The 25,900-nt window shown below is 33.3% G+C and overlaps 1 protein-coding gene across 2 annotated transcripts; it reads left to right on the plus strand.

Annotated features, from left to right (window-relative positions):
* LOC143252564 (mitochondrial nicotinamide adenine dinucleotide transporter SLC25A51-like) lies at window positions 1–9,313 on the plus strand. Of its 2 annotated transcripts, none has more exons than XM_076504903.1 (2): window positions 1–16; window positions 6,501–9,313. In XM_076504903.1, exon 2 carries the CDS (start codon window positions 6,562–6,564, stop codon window positions 7,468–7,470), a length of 909 nt encoding a protein of 302 aa, XP_076361018.1. In that variant the 5' UTR covers window positions 1–16; window positions 6,501–6,561; the 3' UTR covers window positions 7,471–9,313. The 2 variants fall into 2 exon arrangements, with proteins under 2 accessions (XP_076361018.1, XP_076361019.1); XM_076504904.1 differs by lacking the exon at window positions 1–16 and adding an exon at window positions 6,033–6,048.
* Window positions 9,314–25,900: the final 16,587 nt, after the last annotated feature.

The following is a 25,900-nucleotide window of genomic DNA, read 5'->3' on the forward strand; positions in this document are numbered from 1 at the left end:
TTCAGTTCTATTTTAAGTAAGTATATTCACTTTAAACCTAAAGCATATAGTTTATTTAGCATTTAGGTATAGTATCTGATGCTAGTATTTTAGTTAGAACAGAGGTGTTTTACTTTTTGTAACAAAATTGTAAGAAGGCAATATTGCCAACACTATTCTATAAATTGTAACTAACTAATTCTATTGTACTGGTTCTTTTATTTCTCATATTTATTTTAATTGTTGTTAAATATACGGTTCTTAAATTGCTATCTTCTATTGTTTGAGATGCAAAGGTATTACAGAAAAATGTTTGCTGTATCTAACAAAAACATGACAGCTTGTCTTTATATAAAATTTATTATTATCACTATATTATGTACTGTTTTACTTTTAGCGTATGGGTATATAAAGTTTACAAGGTAGTTAACACTGACTATTATGAATTATTTAATTCAAATTCACTTATCCATTTCTTTCTGATGTGTAGGTACATTAATATGCATGTTTATGTATGTGTGTTTCAATGTAAGTAAGACTGGTTCAAGCACCCTTGTTAGTCATGGTATAATGTTTTTATTTTGCGACACTTAAATACTTGGTATAAAAATGAGTAGCGGAAATAATCCCAAAAAATATATATATTCATATTGTAAGAGAGACAGTACTGTAATATGTGTTGTGCTTAATTTTATGAAGTATTTTCGTTGTTATTTATTAAATTGTCAGTTTATAACATCATATATTTTGGAATTTCGTGATTTTGTATTTTTATTATACCAGGAATTCCAAGTTTTTTTCAGATATGGAATAATAATATGTATGTAAATTTCCCTGTCTTTAAATGATTCAAGCATTTAATTTGTGTGTGTGTTTATATATGTATATATATTTTTAAGCCAAAACAAAGTACATTAAAATTAAAAAAAAAATATGCTGCATTTAAAAAAAAAAAAGAGATCCTAGGGTACAAACTACAATATGAGATAATAAAATGTATCCTAGGATTTGGAGGTGACTGAAGAAGTAGGACCCATATTGTGGTGGGGATACACTGTCTATCAGTCTTAACCTTCAATTTGCTAGTTTCATACAAGAAATAGACACAATTAGACTAGAAATGAGGAGAGCAAGATGTAGATGCTCAAGCCCACAACATCCCACATCTATATCACCTTTCACTGCCTGCAGACAGTTGTGGGAAGGTGACTGCTCTCCAATTTAAAATAAGAATAATACAGAAAAAGATAAAAATAAGGTACTACCATTTTCTTAAGTGAGATAAAACTTGCCTCTTGAATGAAGTTAGCATTTCTGCCCTCTTGTGGTAGAGGCACTATGTGTGTGTGTATATCACATTTTTTTGCCTTTGTAGACAAGATTTATTCTATTAGGAAGTCATTTCCTTGGCTGAAAATAAAATATTTTGCAACCACTTATGAACACTGGTATCAAGATGGTTATATTAACTTCTGTGGAACATAATTGAAAGAAGCCACTTTTTTTTTAACATTACACAGCAACATACATTTGTGTAGTTACATGGTAAACTATACAGTTTGTTTCTTTGTAATGGGAATTTTAGATTGTGAGAAAAACTGTTTTGGGTTTATTGTCTTTCAGTTTTTATATGTTATGCTAGGTTATTTCTGGTAACCAAATTGTTTGAGTCTTAGCTTAGTTTGGCTCATCTATTACTGCATATGGTAATGATGGTTTGTAACCTAGGGAGTTATCTTTTAAGTTATTCACTTTTGGACATCTCATTGTTAGAGTTTTTAGCTTAGCAATTCTTGGTAAAAGTTTCCTTAAATATTGTGATCATTTTTGTAAAATAACTGTATTTTTCTGTGCTGAATTTTTGTTTTTTGTGATTTTTTAGCCATTTGTATCTTAAGTCGTAATAAATACTTTTCTGTTTTTTGCATTCCAACTTTATTTGAATAGCATTTGCTAATGATCTGGTATGATAGTTAATTGACTTACAGTTTAGAAACTAGTGTTTATAGTTTCCCTTTTTTGATGTTTTATATGGGGGTGGGTAGGAGATTTAACTTGCTTTGATGGTAGTATTTTTCATCATAGACACATCATTACAGTCTGTCATCATTCCACAAAGAGATATTTGTTATTTATAGAAGTGATACAACCACTATTTTTCCATTCATATAAAATCTTGAAACTTAGATGGCAGTTTATTGATCTTGGAAATCTGCCCCAAGTTATGCCCCAAGGGTCATGATTTCAAGGTTCAGTCAGTAGAATATTGACACCCAAGCTTGTTATAATGTACTGTTGCAAGTACAGTACAACCATTATCATTTTTAGTAACATATGTAATTACCTAAGTTTAATTATAAATTAGTCATTGCTTTATAACTAGGTACTAATTACTTATTACTTTTTGTCCTAAATATTTGCTGTTAACTTCATGTTAGTGCTGAGAAGGATTGTGATTTTGGTGGAAACTGATGAAATCCAATCCTGGGCCTTAGACTAAATTCCAGCTACCACTTTATAGGACTTCCCTTAAGATAGAAGCAGATTGATAGTCAAAACATATGATCAGATTTGTTTAATAACTTGTATATAATTAAGTTTGAAATATTAGCTATTATACTTAGTGACCATATAGGTTGCTAACCATGGAAACAATATTTGATTATCATAACAGTACTGTAAATACTTGAGGTGCATTATATATATAAAACAATTTAATTAACCAACAGTTTTCCATGTTTACTCATGGATGTGTTTCTGTCCATTTTTTATTATCTGTTGTTTTTTGAAGAAAACCTTTGTGTCTTAAGACGTTTAGTTTAGGTTTAATTTAGTTGCACTTTATGTATCGTTTCTTAGAGTTAAGTGTTCATTTTGCTGACCATTGCTTTGAACTTACCTTTAAGAATGATGTCCATTTCTGATGAAGGTTCTTAAATATTCCGTTCTTCCAAACTTTGATCTGTGAAGCTTCTTTTCTTTTGTTTTCATGTTGTTTTTTATGCTTTCTGTCCTGTAATGTTGAACTGTGTCAACTGTGGGTCCAACCCTTAGGACTAACTTTTTAGGGCTCTTCTTGTGTTTATGCAAATTTGATCAGGTGAACTGAGTGCAAATATTCCATACATTTTCTTACTGGTTGGTCAAAATGTTAATTCTGTGTACACAGGTGGGGTTCAAAGTGTGTAACCATGACATTTTAGTGTGGTATTGTTTGTTGTCAATTATCGACTGTTTATTTTGTCCTGTATTTCTGATTTAATGACACTTCATGGTAGGAGAGAATAAGTAATAGATACAATACACAGGGATACTGAAAGAAACTGTAGGTATGCATTTTGGAGGTTATGCAGATATGATATGCAAACAAATATTCTTCACATGAACATTTCTTCAACTCTGACTTCTAACACTTTAGGTCAGACTGACATAGTTAATTTACAGATGTATCTTAAGCATAGATTCCTTTTATTTACACTCATAATTTTTATGTACAACATATTTGAAAGTTTTACTAAAAGCTTGCTATGTTTTGTGTATATATACACATAATAACTTCAGAATTGTAGTATTACTTCTACAGTACCAGGTTGGTACAGTGGGCTGAGCCTGCTTGTGTTTGGTTCAAGGAATTTCTCTCCAACAATTGTGGTTATTGTTTTTTACTATGAATTTAGAGCATGTCATGTGTTATGCTGATCCTTTCATTTACTAGAATTCACTATCAGTGGAGCTTGATTACTCATGCATACACCATTATTAGTTTACAAGTTTGACGTCTGGTATACTGCCTGAGATAATGACATTTTAACAGTTGCCAAAATAATGTTTATTGTGAGAAACACAAATTACTTAAAGATCATACTGTTTTCAAGAAATCTTAATTGTTCAGTTTCTTTCTTTCATTACAAACTCATAAGCTTCACTTGAGAACTACAACATTCATGTAGGCTTAACTCTCTACAACCTTCACAGGAAATATATTTTTTCTCACCTCCATTTCCTTTGTCAACCAACAAATGACAAATTATTGGTCAAGTCATGCTTGAATAGCAACACCCTCATAAGTTTGTGCAATTGGACCAAGTCCTAACCACTTGCTTGAAGATATAATTTTAACTAAATCTATCACAGTGCTAACCTGGTAAGTTGGTTACAAGATTGGCATTCAAGCTGTCTGTTTTTCTTGATATAGGCTGCCCTCATACCTTATGTATTTCACTCTTTGGGCCAGCATATATGGCTAGAACTTTGATTGTTAGAGTTCTCTTAATGACATTAATCACCCACACTTACAGAATTAATTTGTATATAATTATTTTTAGTTTATAAAAAGTGTTGGTCTTTCATGGCATTAACTTTACACAGACCATAGTTCTCTTATTTAAACATGTCCAGTCTCTCACTTTAAATTTTATATCTGTCTTTAATGTTTAGATTTTACTCTGTTTTAAGCAACTACAGTACAAACCCTAACTGACACAGAAGTAACTGTAAAATGGTCGATGCTTTTTTTTAAATTTGTACTAGATTAATGCATCAGATATTTTCTATTATAGAATATTACTCCTCTAGTTTTAGGAGCATGCTCTCATGGCCTTTTGAAACTATAGAGTACTAACTGCATGACAGAAGAAAATCTTGAAGGAAGATTTCATCAGTAGCACTCTTGTACACCCTCTTTAATAGCTTATCACTGAATTAGGGAGTTTATAAAGATAAAAAACAAATAATTCACCGTTTTTGTACATTTTTTTACTATTTAGGCTTTCAGTCAGCTTTCTCAGTAGAGTTATAATGATGTACCATTACTATCTTTAGAATGGCGTGATTAATTATATCGGAAAATAAAATGATAGAATATTTTATCTGTATTTATTCAGAGTTATCTCTTATTCTTCCCATCTACTACAGTAGATAATTCTTCAAGGTTCTATAAAGTGTTTTGAATTAGGTACATAATCTTATAGTAATAGTCTGGTTGTTTTAGAAAAGAAAACTAAATATTTTAGTTGTGGCATAGTGACAATTTTTAAGACTTTTTTGGTTTATCTTAATGCTTTAAAGTTCATGTTTGTTTTCCTTGTTTTGTTTTTTAAAATAATTTGTTGGAATATGAGATCAAAACCTTGCTGCTTTGTGTATTGTCTGTCGTTTTCAGTACTGAGTGATGGAACATATAAATATTACACATTAAAAATGAAAGGTTACTTAAATTTTATATGTTGTGTTGTATATGTTTAGTTTTCTCATAAGGCTGATGTGCATTTAAGTGTCACAAAAGTATGTCTGTGGACTTACTAGAAAGTGGGTTTTGATACCTGTGGTGGGTAGAGCACAGATAGCCCATTGTGTAGCTTTGTATGTAACTACAAACAGACTGATATACCAACTTAGTTTAAATACATATAAAGCATAAACTGTGTATTAAGTAGGTTGGAAACATATTCCATCTTCACTTGGACATTTGAAATACAGTGTAGTTTTGATTTCCTTCTCTAAGAAAGGATATTTCTTTAATGGAGGGTGTTTTAAGGAAGATTACATGAACTAAGATGATTCTTGGGATACATTGATATCTTGTGTTTTCTTAAGAGAAAATACAAGATAAGAGGCAATTTTACTGAAGTTTACAAGGTTGTCTGTGGAGAACTGACTATGATTTATTTGTGCTGTATTCTGAAGGTAGTATATACAAGAGAACACAAGATCATTGGTATCAGTGGGATTGAGGGCATGAAAATTCCTCTTGGTCTGATATGGTTCCTATCATATACTGGAGTTCTGCTTTTGTTTGAAGATCTTCAGCAAACCTATAACAAATATCATTCCAGTGCTAATGAGGACATAAGGTCCAAAACATACTTACCTCTGATGCCACTTTTTCTCTAAAGTTGAAACCCTGGTAGTTTAGTTATAGCTGTTAGTATTGATGAAAGTAAGTATTATTGGACTTTTTTTTCAATTTAGAAAAATGTTAACTTCCAAAACATAATTAACTCCACTGCCACTTATAGCTCTTACTCAACTGCCAGAATTTCAACTTTGGTAAGAAAAGTTTCAGCAGAAGTAAGTACCATTTGAAATACATCTTAAATTTAGGAAAATATTAACATTAAGACTTGGACAAAATAGGCTAAACTTCAGTTAAGACATTTTTTTTTTTTAACAAGATTATTGATTTATTAAATGAATTGCTGTGAGTGATATTGAAGACTGGTATTTTATGAGTATTTAAGAAGGGGAGTCAATGATTCATGGAAAACTAAATGGTAGTTTTAATTTTATATTTGAAGGCAGACTTGAAGGACCAAATGTCATTTATTGTCCATATGTTGTACTGAATTTAAAATGAAGTAAATTTAGGAGTTTTGAGAAATGGTTAAAGATAACTAAGAAAGGAATGTTTTTTTTTATGTTTAGCATGTTATATATGTATGGTGCTAAATAACATTTATAATACCAGACATTTTTTTTTGAACTCCTGTTTAATATATTTTCCTTTTTTTTTTTTCTGTCAGCTTTGGATGCACTGGCTGAATAAGTGCACAATTTAGAATTATTTTATTCAGCAAACTTGACATGGCAGCTACAGCACAGACCCATGTAACAAGTGACCTTTGTGGACATCACTTGTCCTTTCCGCAGAGTCTACATTCAAGTGGTAGCCACCATGAAGACTTCAAGGAGTTTTTCTCTTGGTGGGGTGCAGCATTCATTAACATCTCTCTCACATTTCCAATCAACAAAATCATCTTCAGGCAGATGCTCGATGGAGTTCACACGTATGCAGCCGTACAGCAGCTAAAACTGGACGGTCTGTATTACTTGTACCGGGGATGTCTTCCTCCTCTCATTCAGAAAACAGTTTCGGTCTCCATCATGTTTGGAACATACAACGAGTACAGTCGGTACATCAGGAATAATGTGCCCTCTGTTTCTCCCTTTGTTTGTTTAAGTATTTCAGCTGTACTGGCTGGTACAACAGAAGCTCTGCTGATGCCATTCGAAAGGATCCAAACACTGCTTCAAGACCGCCAGTATCACAATCGCTTTCATAACACCTTCCATGCTTTGTGGGAAATCAAGAAGTTTGGGGTGAAGGAGTATTTTCGAGGGTTAACCCCTATTCTGATAAGAAATGGAATTAGCAATATGTTATTTTTTGAATTTAGGGGGAAAATTAAAGAAAAACTGCCACCGAGTCAGACATGTTTTGGACGCATCTTGAAAGATTTTATTAGTGGAGCTGTAGTTGGAGCATTAATCAGTACAATCTTTTATCCCGTTAATGTCATCAAAGCTAAGATGCAGGTTCAGTGTGGGACCCGATTTCTGAGTTTCAGTGAGGCTTTTGCTCTAACCTATTATGAAAGAGACTGCAGTTTAAGAAAGTTATTTTATGGTGTGCATGTAAATTACACACGTGCTTTTGTCTCGTGGGGAATTATAAATGCTTCCTATGAATTTTTGGAAAAACTCGTGTATTGAAAAATTTCTAGTATTTTTTGCAACCTTGTTTAAGTTGTAATATGAATACAGGAATTATGTTAAACAATTTTGTTTTGCATCATAGCACCAGAATTATTGTTTATTGGATGGTTAATTTTATGATCTTGTTACTGTTACTCTAATTATGAACATATGTCTGTGTAATGTATAGTTGTAGTTACTAGGTTGTTTCATATTTAGTTATTAGTTGAATGTATGAACTCCAGAATTTGGACTTCTTAGCTGAACTATAAAAGTATGAAGCTCAGCTATGTATTGATACTATTGATGAAGCCCTTGTTTTGTGATTATGTACTCTTAACATATTTTTAAATGTTTTCAATGTTGATTAAGAGTTTGGTACTTATGAATTTGTATATAACAACTTTGTTATGGCCATCAAATACATTTTGTACTTATGCCTGTATTTGTAACTAAACCCTAATAATTAAACTATTGGTAATTTATTTCAATCCATAATCGTTTTCAGATGGTTAACATAACATGCTACTGTTGCAGCGTGTCGAACCAATGTTTTATGTGGTTGCATAACAGGCCAGAAAGTTGAGTAGAAACTCAAACATGATATATCTATAACATGTTAAACTAGAATGTAGACTACCTGTTAAGTACTTGAGTAATCTTCCAGTCCATGCTCACTTTATTGTTAAAGTGTGCAGTTAAGAATATACCACAGGTTAAAAACAGATAAAGCAGGTGTTGAGACATTACTTACAGAATGTGACAATTTGAAGTGAATTAGTAATATGTCTGATAGCTGTCAACTGTATATGTGAAGGCCCAGTTTTGACATTTTCTGGAAACTTGTTACCTTGCATTTGTGTATCACTGAAGTATTCTTTTTATGAACCATTATGCAATCAACCCATACATAGAACTAAATGTTAGAAAACGTTTAGCATGTTTAAAATATTGCTGGTTTTTCACATTTCATTATAGCATTATTTATATGTTGTATAATGCAGTAATGCTTTCAGAAGATAATGACACTTGTAAATCATTATTACTGCACTTAATATTGCATCAAATGAGATTTATGCATAGCACATCTAGATTATTTGTGATTGGTCCAGTATTCATGTAATTCTAGAATTTTAATCACTACAAAGATGAAAACATTAAACAGGTTCCAACAAAGTGATTATGAAAGTTCCATGTGACCATTTGGAAGCAATCTGCTTACCAATGCCTTCCATATACATAAATATGCTATTTAATAATATGTTTCAATGTAAAAGTATCCTGAATAATTATCATGTACTAAGAAATGGAAATTTGATACTTACAGTTACTGTGTGTTGTAGATATCAGATTCTATATTTAAAAATGTTTATTGTGTTGATAAAAATGTGTGCTGTGTAAAATAAATACATAGAGACCACTAAGTTATCTAATACCAGATGGAATAAAGAACTTTTCTAAATAAGAATGTTTTAATTCTCACATCTGTTGTGTTTTTTCTGTTAATGGCTCCTGTAACCATAAGTTTTGGGGTTTTGTAGATATGTTTAGAAGCATATTTAATTATACGTTTTTTCATATATTTGTACATTTTAAAAATGTTTTCCTTTCCAGAAATTTAGTTTACTTCATTATCATGTAGTAGAAAAATGTTTAGAGGGAAACATGTAAATACACATACCTTTTGTAATTTATGTACATACACGTGTTAAGCTATATTATGTAAGTACATTTTTCTTCTTTTTTTTTAGCTGTAATCGATTATTAAATAGGTATTGTGAAACAGTTCGACTTTAACATTCTGAGATGCTCTTGTTTTTTGTTGTTTTTTCATTAAAATATGTTTATATTGAAATAGTCACTTTGTTGTTGTATGAACTGATATATATGAACATCTGAATTCAAGTTCTATTTACCAGTTGCTTTTGCACAGATCTACTTGTTAGGAAAACAAATATTAATTAAAGAATTTCATACTAGTCTTAAACTGTAATTGTGTCTTTAAACACTGTGTGTGTAAATAGATATTTTGTTTATCTGAAAGCCTTTTCTTTGTTTTGGTTGATGACAAAACTTAAATAAACTAAAAACAAACAAACTAATTCTTTTGTAAATAGTGCATTCTTATGTGTACTTGAAAACACTGTATAATAACTAGACAGGAACAAAGTACATCGTTTTATATGAACATCCTATATAACAGAGAAAAATAACTTCAGTGAAAATGATTCCACACCAAATTTTCCAGGTACTTTTTTCCCTAAAGTGGGAAGCCACATTCCATACAACTATCAAACAATACTTTCATGTTGGAATAGCCTTGTTCCATGTGTGTGGTCTTTCACACTTTGTAGTTCGTACTGGAGGGATTAAATATTTTGTTAAAAATTTAAAAAAACACACCTTTACACTCCAGATAAACATAAAATATATATACTTCATTTAAACCAACGTTTCGCCCTTGTGGCTTTATCAGGGTTAATATATATAACTGTACCTGTCATAAGCTAGTACTGGTGCAGCTGTTGTAATATTTAAGTAATTTGTAGCTTTCATTTCTTGGTGAAAGGAAATAGTCACAGGAAAGAAAAGGTCACAGTTTTGGCTAGGAAAAAAAAGTCATATTTATATACCATAAATGAAGTAATAAAACTGCCAAATCAGTCATTAACTAATAATACATGACTTCTACATATTACGTGTGATGGCATCACGCGCACACTAGTGTGCAAAAAAAAATGGAACATTTAAACAAAACGTATTTTTAAAAATAATTAATGATTTCTGTGAATAATATTGAAGTTATTTTATCACCATAACATTGTAGATCTAATTTATAAATTCTAGGTGTGTAAAAAAAATCACTAAAGGAACATAAATTAATTTTAAGTATAATCATATTTTCACGAAATTACCCGCCTTTTTTTAATATACCTGTGATTTTTTTTTCTAGGAGTCTAACTGGTAAAAACAGTGGAGCATCTACATATAACATACTAAAAATCTATAAAACATATATTAGACCTGTAATAGATTATGCAGCTCCAGCATGGATAACTGTAAGCAATAAAATAATTAAAACCAAACTACAAACAATCCAAAACACACTCCTCACAACTGCATACAGAGTTCCAAGAACTATATCATCTCAGTTCATTCACAAATACTCGAACATACCAACCATACCAGATAGACTCCTACATATTACAATAATGTACTTTAATAAGAATTGGATGAAAAAACGAATTACTATGCGAATTAGACAGGTACCTCGTACATGATGAAGCTAGTCCTAAATATCTCTCCCCAGTTTACTTATATTTTAAATATAATAATAAATAAAAAAGAAAATATATATATATATATAAACTTGAAATAATAAAAAAATAAATATTATTAATAATAAAAAATATCTTTCTACTATATATATATGTATTAAACAATTAAAAAAATGCCACCAACAAACTTGATATTTCTGCTGAAAGAATAAAAAAAATCACAGTATACGAGCCAAAATACATGGACATTGCCCTGAAAAGGACCAAAATAATATTCAGTACCACAGTTATAAAATTCGTCAAGAACATAAGTACGGGGAGGAGAAAGAGGTCACAGAGAACCTGACCCTCCAGGGTATGAACTTTTATTACCCAAATATATATGCAAAAACGGCTCGTTTGGGTTGAGAAAATATTTTACATAGAAGAGCGAACAACGTTTCTCTACAAGTGGGTTTTCTCGACATCACTATTTATTACTCAAACACCGACGACATTCATTCCCGGATTCAATTACTTTAAACCTTGTGTATTGTTACACTTACTATTATGTTATGTTTTAACCTTGTACACGTTGTAGTTGCTACATTGAATTATGACTTGGATACAGTTTATAGCTTTGTTATAACCGAAAAGAGCCCTCTGCTAGTACAGCGGATTTACAACGCTAAAATCAGGGGTTCGATTCCCCTCGGTGGACTTAGCAGATAACCCGTTGTGGTTTTGCTATAAGAAAAACACACACAACTAACTAGTTTTTCTTCCACTTAACCCTGTGTATTATTGTAGTTGCTGAACTATCCATCATAAACTTCATTATGAAATATGTTAGGTTATCGTGTCTACTGACAAAGGCATAAAATCTGTATTTAGAATGAGATTGTTTAGGTTATTAATTTGTATTAATTAATAACATATTTTTCCTGACAGTGAAAACTTGAAGAGACGACACTTTCATCTTGGCGTTACATTTTATTCACGGGAAGTGAAATGAACCTGTTTGGGTTACGAAAGTTTGTTTATGACGTATTTAATAATCTTGCTGGAAATGACGTACGATATTTTTTTAGTCGACTTAAACAGTTCCCTTGAAACAAATTGAAAAAACAGTCATTTTGCTGTATATCTGTTTCGTTGTGTTGCGCGCGTCTTGGGAGAGTCAGGTGATACAACTAGACCGCTTCACCCCCTCTCTCTCTCCCTATATCTTGATGTTAGTATTTAATTTTCAGTGTTATAAAATTATTGTTCATGAGATCGTGGAGGAGTTATACTAATCTTATTATCCTGGTCAGGGTCATGTCTGTGAATGAAAGCATTTTGTGATTTTTTACTATTTATCTTGGTTTTCCCAGTATGTCTACACACTTTTCTAACATTTTAATAGTTGCGGTACTAAACAGTTCGTAGAATTGAAAGTATCTGTACTGAAACGAAGACCCCTGTTTTCCAATCCAAGGATTCAAAACATAAAGACCTTGAACCGGTTTGATAGGTTACATCATCGCCTGCGCAGTGGCTTGCGATAGGAAACAATCTGTTCTCCACACAGCTGTTAGTACCGTGTACACATTCAGCCAAGGTTAATATATTAACTTAATAAAACTAGTAATTTGACACTGCAGTTAAATTGGATACCATTCAAATTATATCAACTTCAAAAAACGACTTTATATTGTTACAGTTTTAGATAAGAAAAAACAACAACAAAAACTTCAGATGTAAATTTAGAACCACAAGCGAATCATTAAATGAAGTTAAACATGTATATTTCCAGCCACTTTAGCTTTCTTAACATGTTGGCAACGATTTTTAAAATGTAGCTACAAACCATGTATGAAAGGAAGAAGTCAACAGTTAGATATCTGTGGGGTGAATGATGAAAACGAAAGTTTCAAAACAAGTTAAACCTTCTTTATTGTAGGTTTTAACTAACTTAGGATAAAACTGATATTATAGTAGTGGGTTTATTTGTAATGATGACGTGACGTGAAATATAGAAGATTTCCCCTGATTGGGCTGAACTACGTGTTAAATTTCGTTGAGCAATGACGTTAGTTGTTGGGTTTATTTATTTAATGAAGAGATTCTTCAAGTTGTTTCTGTATGCTGCTGTTTAGGTTTAGTGGTCTGGTAATGGTTAACTGAATAAAGAACGATGTTCCCTGATACACTTGGAACTACGTATTCCATTATTTGATGTGGTTGTACAGCATTCAAGTTTCCAACTGTAACAGATGGAGAAGTCAGTCTTACATCATAGGTCTTGACTACCCACAGACCTCCTACATGGCCGTCGACTTCTAAGGTCATGTCAAATAAGGACACAATGTTCACAGAAACTTTGTTGTGCAGATTTCAGCTTTTAGGTCTACTTTCGTATAAAATAATTATAATTTGAAGTATGGCTGGAAGCTTTTGAAAATGTAGTTCGTGAGACTTCATGAATTTCAAATCCCTGTTTACTATTTTGTTGAAGGTATCAGTAGATATGCTAATCTTTATTGCAAATGACTTGTTGGGTCAAAAGGTTCTCTTTTATAACCATGTTCTTAACTTTGCGAATGGAAAAATTGTTCCCGATTGAGCTAGTTACGGTGTTAGTGCCTATTGAAAGAGTGTGTGTGTGTGTGTTTTTCGTATAGCAAAGCCACAAAGAGCTATCTGTTCAGCCCACCTATTGAAAGAACTATACTGTGTTAGTTTTCCCTCTTCTATAGTGAATATTAAAGATTCTCCTCTTTGAAAGTTTTTTTTAAACCTCTTTGCTATTTAATTATTACGCGTATGAATATACAGCACTGTATCGTCGAATGCTCTTGAATTATCTGGTAATCTAGGTGCTACAGATGTCGTTTTGTCGACAAGCTACTGTAATAGTATATACAAATCGTTCATTTGAAGTAGTCCATTGTATTTAATGATAATAAAAGCATGCTGTGTTTATTGTTTTCGTATACATAAAAACAAAGTCCAAAGATAACTAACTTGTATTTGAAGTAAAGATATTTGGAATCAGCGGTACAGCATCAGAACTGTATCTTCCCCGAAAGGGGACATGTTTGTTAGCCATTCGCACAACTATACAGTAGAATGCTGTCTGTCAATCAATCAGTAAACACTAAAATGACGGCACATAAGGAACGCTTTAACGTTGCAATTGGCACTGTTATGACGTCAATAAAACGTGCGCCTCCCATGGATCACGAGAAAATGATGCACACTGTAGGCTACAATGCAGTATGGCATGAACTTCAACAGCAAGAAATAAAAATATTACTGTTAATTTTGATGTTACTGACTCTCCAAACAAAACACATTCGGGGTCCCTGCAGAAGTACATAAAGCTGTTACATTCATGCACATATTTCTTCTGGAAGTGCCTTCAGTAAGCTTAAATCTATTTTTACAAAAAAAGGGTTAATTTAATTTTATTACGTATCATTGTGCAGGTATATTACATATAAAGTTTTTTTCTTGCCAATATGAACGCACGCGTATTGGCTCCGTGGCAAATTTCTGGATTTCGGTGGTAAATCGCCGGGTTTGGACCCGTGCATTACTACAGAATATTTCCCCACTGTGGGTAGTGAGGTGGCGCTCTGTTCAGTAGTTCAATATTGGTTTGCTGCTTTATGGTACAAAGCAACTAGGCTGTCTGCGCAGTTCAATATTAGGGACGGTGGCAAACAGCAAATATTAAACTTTTAAAATAAACTCGGCCAGTTTTAATCCGTAATATGAGTGTCGCGGGTTCGAAACCCCGTCGCACCAAACATGTTCGCTATTTAGCCGTTGGGGCGTTATATTTCGACGGTCAATCCCACTATTCGTTGGTAAAAGAGCAGCCCAAGAGTTGGCAGTGGGTGATGATGACTAGCTGGCTTCCCTCTAGTCTTACACTGCTAAATTAGGGATGGCTAGCGCAGATAGCCCTCGTGTAGCTTTGCGCTAAATCCAAAACAAACAAACAAACAAACATTTTCAATCAGTGATGGTTATACGTATAGATATGGCACTGAGCTTATTGGGCGAATTCAGTTGAATTGGTATTAAACTCTGTTAATTATAGACACTATAATTACCAACAACAACAACAACAACACGAAATTAAAGGCTGTATGCTTGTGTAACAGTTGGATGCACTTTGTAAAACACATGGACGATACTTGTGTTTACCTAGCCCTACAATTGTTGATACACCAGGGATTATTTTAAAAAAAACAGGTAAGCTTGGGCATGAATTTTGTGATACACTGTTATATAGCTATAAAAACAATTCACACTTTACAAGTATAAGCAGTGTACATTTCTTGAGTTTCGGTTAACCCATTGCCTAATATTTTCGTCGAATCTGTTTCAAGAGTTCTTCCTAATTAATTTGGGTATGTATTAGCCATTATTCAAGATAGTACAAATAGGGGATACGGACAATGTCTCACCTACATATTTTTTGTATGCTCTACCTTTTTATTTATTTTTTATTAGTACCTTTTTTTGAAGTTTGTTTGTCTCCAAGTAAAAATCAAATTATGTAGGTAAATTTGGTAATTATTGCTTGTATTTTTTCAAGATGAAAAACTGCACTTTCTTGTAAAAAAAAATTCCGCACTTTGCTACATAAAATTACTGTCTCATTAGAAAGAAATGGTTCTATTTAAATAAAATTGTTAAACACACTTTTAGTCGAATACAAGAGACTAAAAATATTGAAAAAATGACTGAAAAATACAAAAGACACGAAAAAAAAACAGTTGTCTGAACACAAATAAAAAAAAGATGACATGTAAAGAAAAACTTTTGAAACAATTGAAATTAAAATTTGCCCACAATTGAAACATCGTTCAAAAACTTCTTGAATATTTATAAAAATTACAGAAATTTTTGTGATTTGCTTTATTTGATTACAACATTCAGTTCTTGTAGTTGTTTCACAAAGTATGCATCTTATGTTTATCAAAGTAAAGCCAAATTTTTGGAACAAAACTGTATTTACGAATAGGAATGCAACATCGAAAGTTTGTTTGTTCCAAATCGAGAATGTGTTTGTGTTTTCTAATTGTAAAGCCACATCGGGCTATCTGCTGAGCCCAACGAGAGGAATCGAAAGCCTCATTTTAGCGTTATAAATCCCTAAACTTATCGCTGTACAAGCGGGGATAATGAATGATCACGGGGATGAGTCTTTATCCTGGATCCTACAAATATAGATAAATAATTACGTGATAACAAACAGAAACTAAAAAGAGTTAACAACACAACACAGTAATAAACAAATTAATATAAGTTAAATATGAAAACCAAGGCAACAAAAACAAGCGATCTGTAGAAGAGCGTCACCTAGAATAATCGTTAGTCACAGAGTAAATATTTAATTGTGATAATTTGAATCGGTAAGGATTTGCCTTATTTATTGATTTGTCGTTTGTTTTATCCAGGTCATATTCTTTCCGTAATTGCTGTAAATCCTTTGACGTAACTTGTGTAACAATATCAAACGTGTATGTAGCATCTCTGAAGAAGGTAAGCTGGTATAACGTTAAAATTCGGGGTATTTCTTATAAATTAAAAGTCTGTTTTCTTGAACCATAAACATAACTGTACACATAATAATCCTTCACGTCTTCAGATTTAGTGGAGATTTATTAAACCTAAAAAATATTCACAGAAGTTAATATTTATTTATATTTTCTACAAAAAGAGACTTAAAAATTTAGGTGATTTTGGAGCAGAGAATTCCTGTTGTAACACAATGTATTGAAGCCGTAGTTGAGGTAGTTCCAAGAGACACAAACACCTCACTGAAGTATCACTCTAAAACTTACTTGCGAGTTGTATGTATGCATATTATGAGTTGCACCATGGTGACGATGAAAGTATTAATACAATTTGTGATAACATTCGTGTAGGTGATTTAATAAAAGCATATATATATATATATACATATAGTTTTTTCCTTTTTCTAAATAAGTAAGTACAGTCAGTCCTCCAGTATCATATACGAGAGAGGTATTATGTATCTGTATTATATGGCAGAAAAATATCCATAGAGAGAGCGGCTTGGAAGAAAAATTTGTCAGAAACGATAGGAATCGTGTTTTTTGTTGTTGTTTTTTTTCAGCTGTACAACTGATATTCAGTTATACGGAGAATGTACGCTAAGGAATGCACGTTCGCAGTAACTTACCTGACTGGTCACTGACGATATGAACAAGTTTCTACGACACGTGCGATATGGTTGAATGGCACGGAAATGTAGCGTGAAACTACTTAACGTCATTGTAGTCGAATCTGGGTTACATTGGTGCAGGAAAAGTCGGATAAATCTAGGTTAATCGTTTTCAAAGAATTATTTTCCAGAAAGTGTGACGAACGTGCTTGTGCGCACTTAGAAACATGGGAATGAGTCAAAAACAGGTGTAGAAACACGTCATTACTCGAACAATCCGATGAATTAAACAGGTATTAAGGTAAAAATTTAAATTTTATCGTGAAATAGACAGACATCCAAGAGTGTTATTTCAGAGACTCTAAACGTTTGACTAAACATAGAGAATGAAAACTTGATAATTTATTCGAAACGTCATGTAAACACAACAACAGCAACAGAAACGCGACTGTAACGATTCCTGTGTTTAAGTTCAACGATTCGATAGAAATTCTTGCCGAATTTGAACTTTTCCTAGTAACCGTTTTCATCCAACAATATTCATGATTTGTACCTTCTATTACATTATATTATTACTCTTATAATCGTATTGGTGTACAATCATCTAAAATCTTACTACAAGTTTATTTCCTTCACTATCACGCTGGTTGATTCACCTAAAATCTTACTACAAGTTTATTTTCTTCACTATCACGCTGGTTGATTCACCTACAATCTTGCTACAAGTTTATTTCTTTCAGTATCGCACTGGTTGATTCACCTACAATCTTACTACAAGCTTATTTCTTGTTTGTTTTTTGAATTTCGCACAAAGCTACTCGAGGGCTATCTGTGCTAGCCGTCCCTAATTTAGCAGTGTAAGACTAGAGGGAAGGCAACTAGTCATTACTACCCACCGCCAACTCTTGGGCTACTTTTTTATCAACAAATAGTGGGATTGACCGTCACATTATAACGCCCCCACGGCTGAAATGGCGAGCATGTTTGGTGCGACGGGGATGCGAACCCGAGACTCTCAGATTACGAGTCGCACGCCTTAACACGCTTGGCCATGCCGGGTCAGCTTATTTCTTTCACTCACACGCTGTTTAATTCACCTACACTCTTACTACAAGTTTATTTCTTTCACTCTCACGCTGTTTGATTCACCTACAATCTTACTAGAAGTTTATTTCCTTCATTGTCACGCTGGTTGATTCACCTACAATCTTATTACAAGTTTATTTCTTACTCTATCACCCTGGTTGATTCACCTATAATCTTGCTACAAGTTTATTTCTTTCACTATCGCGCTGGTTGATTCTCCTACAATCTTGCTACAAGCTTATTTCCTTCACTATCACCCTGGTTGATTCACCTACAATCTTGCTACAAGCTTATTTCCTTCACTATCACGCTGGTTGATTCACCTATAATCATTTGGCTTGCATGATTAAGCTCATCCTTTCACCACTGTTTGACCGTACCAAATGTCAAGGTTAAATCCTTCCCTTACCAAAATAGCACATACGATCCAGTGGTGAATATAGCTCACTTAACTGACACAAACAAATGAAAATGATGATGCATTCTTCTGGGAAGGGATGGTAAGTATAACCTTCACGTAACAGCTGGGTAGACTGAAACTATTCGGATAAGGGTAACAATAGCACGTCGTGAGTCAGCCTCAAACTCGCCAACCATGGGAATAGAACTCAAAAGCGCGAACTCAACCTTCACGTCAAATAAACAAATTGTCATGTCATTACATAAATGATAAAGTATGAAATACTTAGACATGTTTATAAAACAGTTAATCTCTGTAAAAACAAAATAACCATGTAAAAAACAGTCTAAATTTGACACAACAGAATCCATATGAACTTCATATAATAGTAGGTTTACCATACATCCCAGTTTGATGGGTCTGGTGTCCCGTCTGGTTTACTAATTTGTCCTGGTTGACACTGAATTACCTCAGAATGTCCCGGTTTTTGATGAAAAATCACAAACCCTGAAAAGGATACACGGAAAATATTAAAATCTGCATAGAGTCCTAACTTTGTGTTGACAAAAATATATATCTTTTCATTTTATTAATTAGTTGATGGTTAGGGGGAGCCATAGTGCTGTAGCATGCAAGTTTTCAAAGGTATTGCATCAGACGAAATTTACAGACAGCTGATACGGTACCTGTACAAGTATAATGATTCATCACTGGGCTGCTATTGGGGGTACGCGTGTAACGGCAGCTGCATAAGCGGCGAGTATGCAAAGTTTTCTTTGAGGAAGTGTTTGTGATTGTTTTATTAATTATATCAGTCATATGGCACATGCTGAATTTTTTTCGTTCTTTTATTTTAGAAATTAATCCTAGTCATAATGTTCAAAGCTGGTAAAAGAAAGTGCACATTCAACAGTGAATTGCATAAAGAATATCCATTCTTGAAAAAAACTTGTGGCAAGATGGGCAGAGTGAAATGTTAGCAGTGTTCATCTGAGTTCTCTGTTTCACATGGTGGCCACTCAAACATAAAAGATTATTTAAAAAGTGTTAAATAAGTAGCTAGTCTTTCAGTAGCCTCTCAAAGTTCAAGGGTTGATGTGTTATTCAAATAAACTGTGCCTGTAGAGAGTGACTTGTTAATAGCTGCCAAAGAAGCAACTTTTGTTATCACAGTACTGTCCATAACATAAGCTTTAAAACAGCTGATTGCTCTTCCAAACTGATGGCAAAGTTATTTGAACCAAAGTTCAGTTCTGCCAGAATGAAGCCATTATTTTAAATGCTATATATTTAAAAACGGCTAGTATGAGTAGAGAAAGCACTGATAGAGGAGCGAAAACGTTTCGACCTTCTTCAGTGAACCTGACGATGACCCAAGAAAGTCGAAACGTTGTTCGCTCCTCTATCGAGCCGTTTTTACATATATATTTCTCTACAAGTGGGTTTTCTCGACATCACTGATTATCAAAAAACTTGTTGCTTATTGTGGTGACAACTGCAATATAAATTTTGGAGATGTAAAGAGAATGGGGAAAAACAATGTATATAGTCGATTAAAGGAGGAACTTGGCAGAAATATTGTGGGTGTTGGTTGTGGTGCTCATATTGTACATAACTGTCATAGCAGTTGATGTCCTTCCTATTAAAGTGGAAAACTTGGTGGTCAAAATTTACAAATATTTCTATATTTATACTGTGTGTGTTACACACCTAAAATAATTCTGTGAGTTTGTAGAAATTGAGTATAACAAGGTACTTCAACATGAAAATATGTATTTCTGTCTTTGTTACCAGCTGTTGAGAGAATTCTCCAGATTTATGAATGACTGAAGTCATATTTTTGTTCATAAGAACAGTGCCCACTGTTCATAAAAATAATTTTTGAGAGTAAATGTAGAGAAATGTATCTATGGTTTGTTCATGGACAACTAGGCTTGTTCAACAAAGTGAATTTAGCTACAGAATAAACAAAAACATCTGCAAGTGATACTGTTGCAGAACTTAAGTTGAAAACCAACCTGAAAAAAAGACAAGATAATAACTTTATTCCCCTTGGTACAAAAAAGATACTCAGTGTGCTAGAGGATACCAGGCTGACTTGTTTAGGAATAAATTTACCAGTTTTTATGGTTGCTGCCTGTCTTATATCGAGCTGTTGAAAAACAGTTTTGGTGGTGGGGATACTTTGTTTGTATAAAAAACAGTGTTTTCGTGTAGCCTGACATAGAAGCAGTTGCTGAAAAAATTAATGAAATGCTTGGAAATGCTGCAATCAATGATAATGATCTGTTTGATGAAGTTGTTCTTGGTTATCCCTTCTGATCATCAAAATGTCATGAGCTGAAAGCAAAAGAAATAGGTTGTGAAGAAAAATGGGTAGAACTTTTCAACCGCTTTATTTCTGTACCTAATCTCAGGCAAGTTATGGAGTACATTTTTTGTCTACCAGGCACTTCTGCCTCTTTTGAAAGAGTATTTTCAGTGATGAATAGCATTTGGTCCCAAGAAAGAGGTCTAGTGAATGAATCAACAGTAAAAAAAAAAAATTGTTGCACTGTAAACTCAATATTGACTTGAGGTGCAGTGAGTTCTTTGAAAAAACTAAAAACTAAAAGATTTTTTGAAAAAAGTTCATTCAAGTGAAAAATATGAATAGTCACAAAAAAAGTGTTCAATGAAAAATTAATGAAATTTTGATGTTCCTTACCTTGCTGAATTTAAATAAATGTTAGATATACAAACTACCAGTATTCTTTTTTGTGTGTGTGTGACAGCATTAAAGCTTAAGAGGAGTTAGATTATGAAAGCACTTCTTCATTATACCAGTGCCAGTACCTACAATAAAAATTGAAAATTGTCCCGATTTGAGGCTTGGAAATTATGGTAAGCCTATATAATAGTATATCGTCATAATTCGTTTGACACAATAGAATCCATCTGGACCCCCATACAATGATACTTTGTCATAGTTTATACTTGACAGACTGCGGACAGATCGAGGGGGGGGGGGGCTCACGGAAAGAGCCCACGTGGACCTTATGACATTCCGTTATAACCAGAATTGCTAACGTAATCAGATGAATTCGATCACTCTATGTACTATTTTAGTAAAGGGTATTTCTTGTTGTTGTAACGTGAAGTAAATCTCAAGTTATAAAAAATAGTAAAAAAAATCAGTCACGAACTTGCGAGATGTGACAGCTCCGATAACTCAGACCATGTTTTATTGATATCAGCTATATAAAAACACTATTGAAGTAATATATTTCATAAAATTGTAATCAACCAAATACCATTCATTGAATGATATTTTAAACGATTTAGAATTATTTATGTTTTACCTTCACACACAATAATAAATATTACGTAATGTTTTGCACCAATTCTATTGTCGTAACGTTATTAAAAATACACCCAATAGCTCGCGTACACACGTGTACGGGGTAATGACCTCGGTCTGTTTGCGTGGGGCTCATTCAGAGATATCTGTTGAATCTGTAGGAAATTATAGAAACTCTGCGGCCGAGATAAGTATGTTGGGGTAAAAGTCAAGAGGCAGTTAAACCTTTTTCTTTTATACAAATCTCGCATTGCTTTACGTTGAAAACAAAACCAATACTAATAGTAATAAAGGTACAAGCAAATTTAGCCCGTCCGTAAGCTCTGCATCGTGCTAAGTCACTGTAAAGTAAACAAGAGGCTATAAATTAGTTTCATACCAACACAATGGTGAGGGCAAAGACTATCTGTTTGCAACGTTTATAAACAATTGAAGGGATTATCAATCAGGAATCCAATGACAGTTGTTGACGAATGATAAGACAGTGAAACTGTCCTGGAAAGTTATCTGGTATTGTGGAAATCAATAAAAACGGGAAGGTTCGAACATTAATGTAGGTTTTAAATTTTAAAGCCATGAAAACAATTTTAAAATATTACCATATTTGTTTGTTTTTACGATGTATTCGTTTATTTTTTGTCATTAATTCATGTATCCCTCATACAGCAGAGCCACCTATGTATGGGAAGAGGAAGTTGAATGGTAAAGTGATAAATATTAAATTAACAAAACATAAATTTCCGTATTACGGAAAAGTTTTCTGCGAGGTTATTTGTGAAAAGGCCCGGCTTTATTTGGTCTGTATTATTAAATAACCCATAACTTTGGAGAAGAAATATGAAACTTTGTATTTAAATCTAATTATAGACGCAAACCCGAGAATTAAGATTGTGAATAACGTATATTCATTAAGCCTAGCTCCCCGCTAGTACAGCGGTATGTCTCCGGATTTACAATGCTAAAATCAGGGGTTCGATGCCCCTCGGTGGGCTGAGCAGATAGCCCTTTGTGGCTTTGCCATACGACAAACACACACACACATTAAGCCTAATCCTTTCAAAATTTATTCTATGCCCATGATGAGCACAACACAGATAGCCTATTGTTAACAACAAAACTGTTCAGATTACTAGGATGAAAACCGTTCTAACTTATCTTGATTATAGGGAGATCAATGTTCTACCTAATACATTTATTTATTTTACTTGTTAATGATTTTCTTGATAATCATAGAAAACAGAGTTTAAATAAACCTGAAAATGCGTCCAGCTTCAGAAATCGTTTGGCCGAAATACCGTGTTTCTCCGATAATAAGACCTAGTGTGATTTTTGGGGATAGTTTTAATATAAGCCCTACCCTTAAAATAAGCCCTAGTTAAGAGTGGCAGGAAAAGGAAAGAAATAAAAAAAAATAATTTATTAATTAGTTTAATAGTTAGTTAATTAGTTTATTTAAGTATTAATCAGTTAGTTTAATAGTTTAATAATAGTTTATTTTAAATGGTTAGTTTAATAGTTTTACTTTGTAACTTCATTTTTATAATATATCAAAATAAGACATCCCCCGAAAATAAGCCCTAGTGTCATATTTTGGAGTGAAAATTAATATAAGCCCTGTCTTATTTTCGGAGAAACACGGTAGTTCCCATATTTTCTTTGCCTTGCTTTTCTTTGTTTGTAGTTAAGGTCGTGGCTACTGTTCCGCATGATCAGGTGGTTAGGGCGCTCGACTCATAATCTGAAGATCACGGGTTCGACTCACCGTCAAGCCAAATATGCTCGCCCTTTCAGCCGTGGGGATGTTCTAATGTGACGGTCAATCCCACTATTCGTTGTTAAAAAAAGTAACCCAATAGTTGGTAGTGGGTGGCGATGACTATCGCTTGTCTTATATTACTCAATTAAGGGCAGCTAACATAAAGCTACACATTGGGCTATCTCTGCTCTGCTTACCAGGGGTATAAAAAAAACCGGTTTCTTGCGTTGTAATGATGTAGACATACCGATGTGCCACTGGGACCTTTGTCTTGCATCTTTTAAAATTATTTCGTATTTAAACATGTTTTTAATTTATAACTTGTTTAATATCAGGTAAAAAAAGTAGCCCAGCATGGCCAAGCGCGTTAAGGCGTGTACTTCATCGTCCGAGGGTCACGGGTTCGCGCCCGAGTCGCGCCAAACATGCTCGCCCTCACAGCAGTGGGGGCGTTATAATGTGACGGTCAATCCCACTATTCGTTGGTAAAAGAGTAGCCCAAGAGTTGGCGGTGGGTGGTGATGACTAGCTACATTCCCTCTAGTCTTACACTGCTAAATTAGGGACGGCTAGCACAGATAGCCCTCGAGTAGCTTTGTGCGGAATTCAAAAACAAAGAAAGTAAAATGTCTTCTACTGAAATAATGCTTTATACTGAATCCGAAAAATGAAGGTTTACATTTCGTATTCAACAGAAGGATGTTTAGTTAAGAAGAAACAACAGCACAAGGATTGTACACATGATATCATACAGCTGTAGATTAATTACATTATTCTACACCGAACTTTCCCAACAGAAAAAACACAATTTTATTCACTGACTTAGTTTCAAAACAAAATTTATGAACAACAGTTTCTGTCTTATTATTGACAAAAAATTAGTTACACCAAAACACTATGGTCTTCTTAATAAATGTGCTGAAATGAAACATGATAAAAAAAAAAAAACACGTGGGATTTACCGAATCACAACTGGTGAACTATTTGACTGCTTAACCTGTCAAAACAGTTTTTGAACCGTGTAAAAATCTAGCGAATTTGAATATCGTTGTATTGGCAAAATTCTTAGAAAAATTCTTTAATTTTAAAATATCCAAAATACGTAAAATCTCCGTTTTTTTGTAAATATTGTTCACTAAATGTTTCTAAGTTTTAAATTTTCTAGAAGGAAGAACTAAACTGTAAGTGCTGACATCTGTCGAATGCTACACAAGTTAAACTCTATTGGTAGTTATCAAAGAAATATATAAAGTTTAAAATTTCTTCAGCTAGGAATAAAAATACAATTTATAATTTTAAAGACCCAAATTTCAGTCAATACGTATTTAGTCTAAGCCTGTCTGTTAATATTCATATATCATGGATCTACAATATCCTCAATATTTGACTGGATGTAATTTGTTCTCTCTTTTTTCTTCTTTGTGTAATGATGTTTGCTTTCAGATTACGCCAGAAATTAAAATAACTTCAACATACTTCATTTTGGCATTTCTTTTAAAACTTAAAATTAAATGGTTTCAGATAAACACAGTTGAGAACGCATATGCAATTTTAGATACAAAGCTGAATTCAACTACCACGTACACCAAAGGGTAAATTACCGGGTGTGACTAATGTTCAGCTGTTTAGAGTATGATTACATGAATTCTGGATTCGCGGAAGACATCTGCAAAAGCGTGATATACACTCTGTGATCGTGTGTGTGTTTGCGCTATACAAATGGTGGTCAGATCATACTTATTGTCCCCGATGGGTAAACGGTAAGACTACGGTTTTAAAATGCTAACATCTAGAGTTTGATTCCGTATGATCGAGAGAGCGCAGGTGGCCCTTTGTGTATCTTTTCACTAAACTTATTCAATAGCTCAAATGTTGGTGGTAAGTGCTGTTGAATAGCTGCTTTCCATCGGTCTAGTCTGTCAGTTCAAAATTAGGGAAGGCAGATAGTCCTTTGTGTAGCTTTGCGCGAAATTACTTAAATAAACAAGTTACAAATGAAGAACACAAAAAACATTTTTTAATCTAACAACAATGCTGTTGAACCTACACATACATATATATATTAGATGTATGCCCGCCCGCAGGTTTCCTGAAAGTGTTCTGTTTCAGAAGTAAATAAAACTAAAATTAAGAGTAACAAATACTTTTATTTATTTCTTTTGAAGTTCTTGTCATGCTGTGCTGTAGCCTAAAGAGTACATAATTCTTCTCGTGATTCATGACATACGCAAATTTGACTGACGTCACGACAAGACACATTCCAACATTAAGTGGCATCATATTAGTGTTTATGATTGACTGACAGACAACACACCGCTGTACAGTGGTGTAAATGTTTAAGACAGGTAACCTTACCAGGCGGCATTCGGCCAACTTTCGGGGAAATAATGAAGTAATATTTTATATATAGAGTTTTTCT

Source organism: Tachypleus tridentatus, chromosome 6, assembly GCF_004210375.1.
Source record: "Tachypleus tridentatus isolate NWPU-2018 chromosome 6, ASM421037v1, whole genome shotgun sequence".
Lineage (NCBI taxonomy): Eukaryota > Metazoa > Arthropoda > Merostomata > Xiphosura > Limulidae > Tachypleus > Tachypleus tridentatus.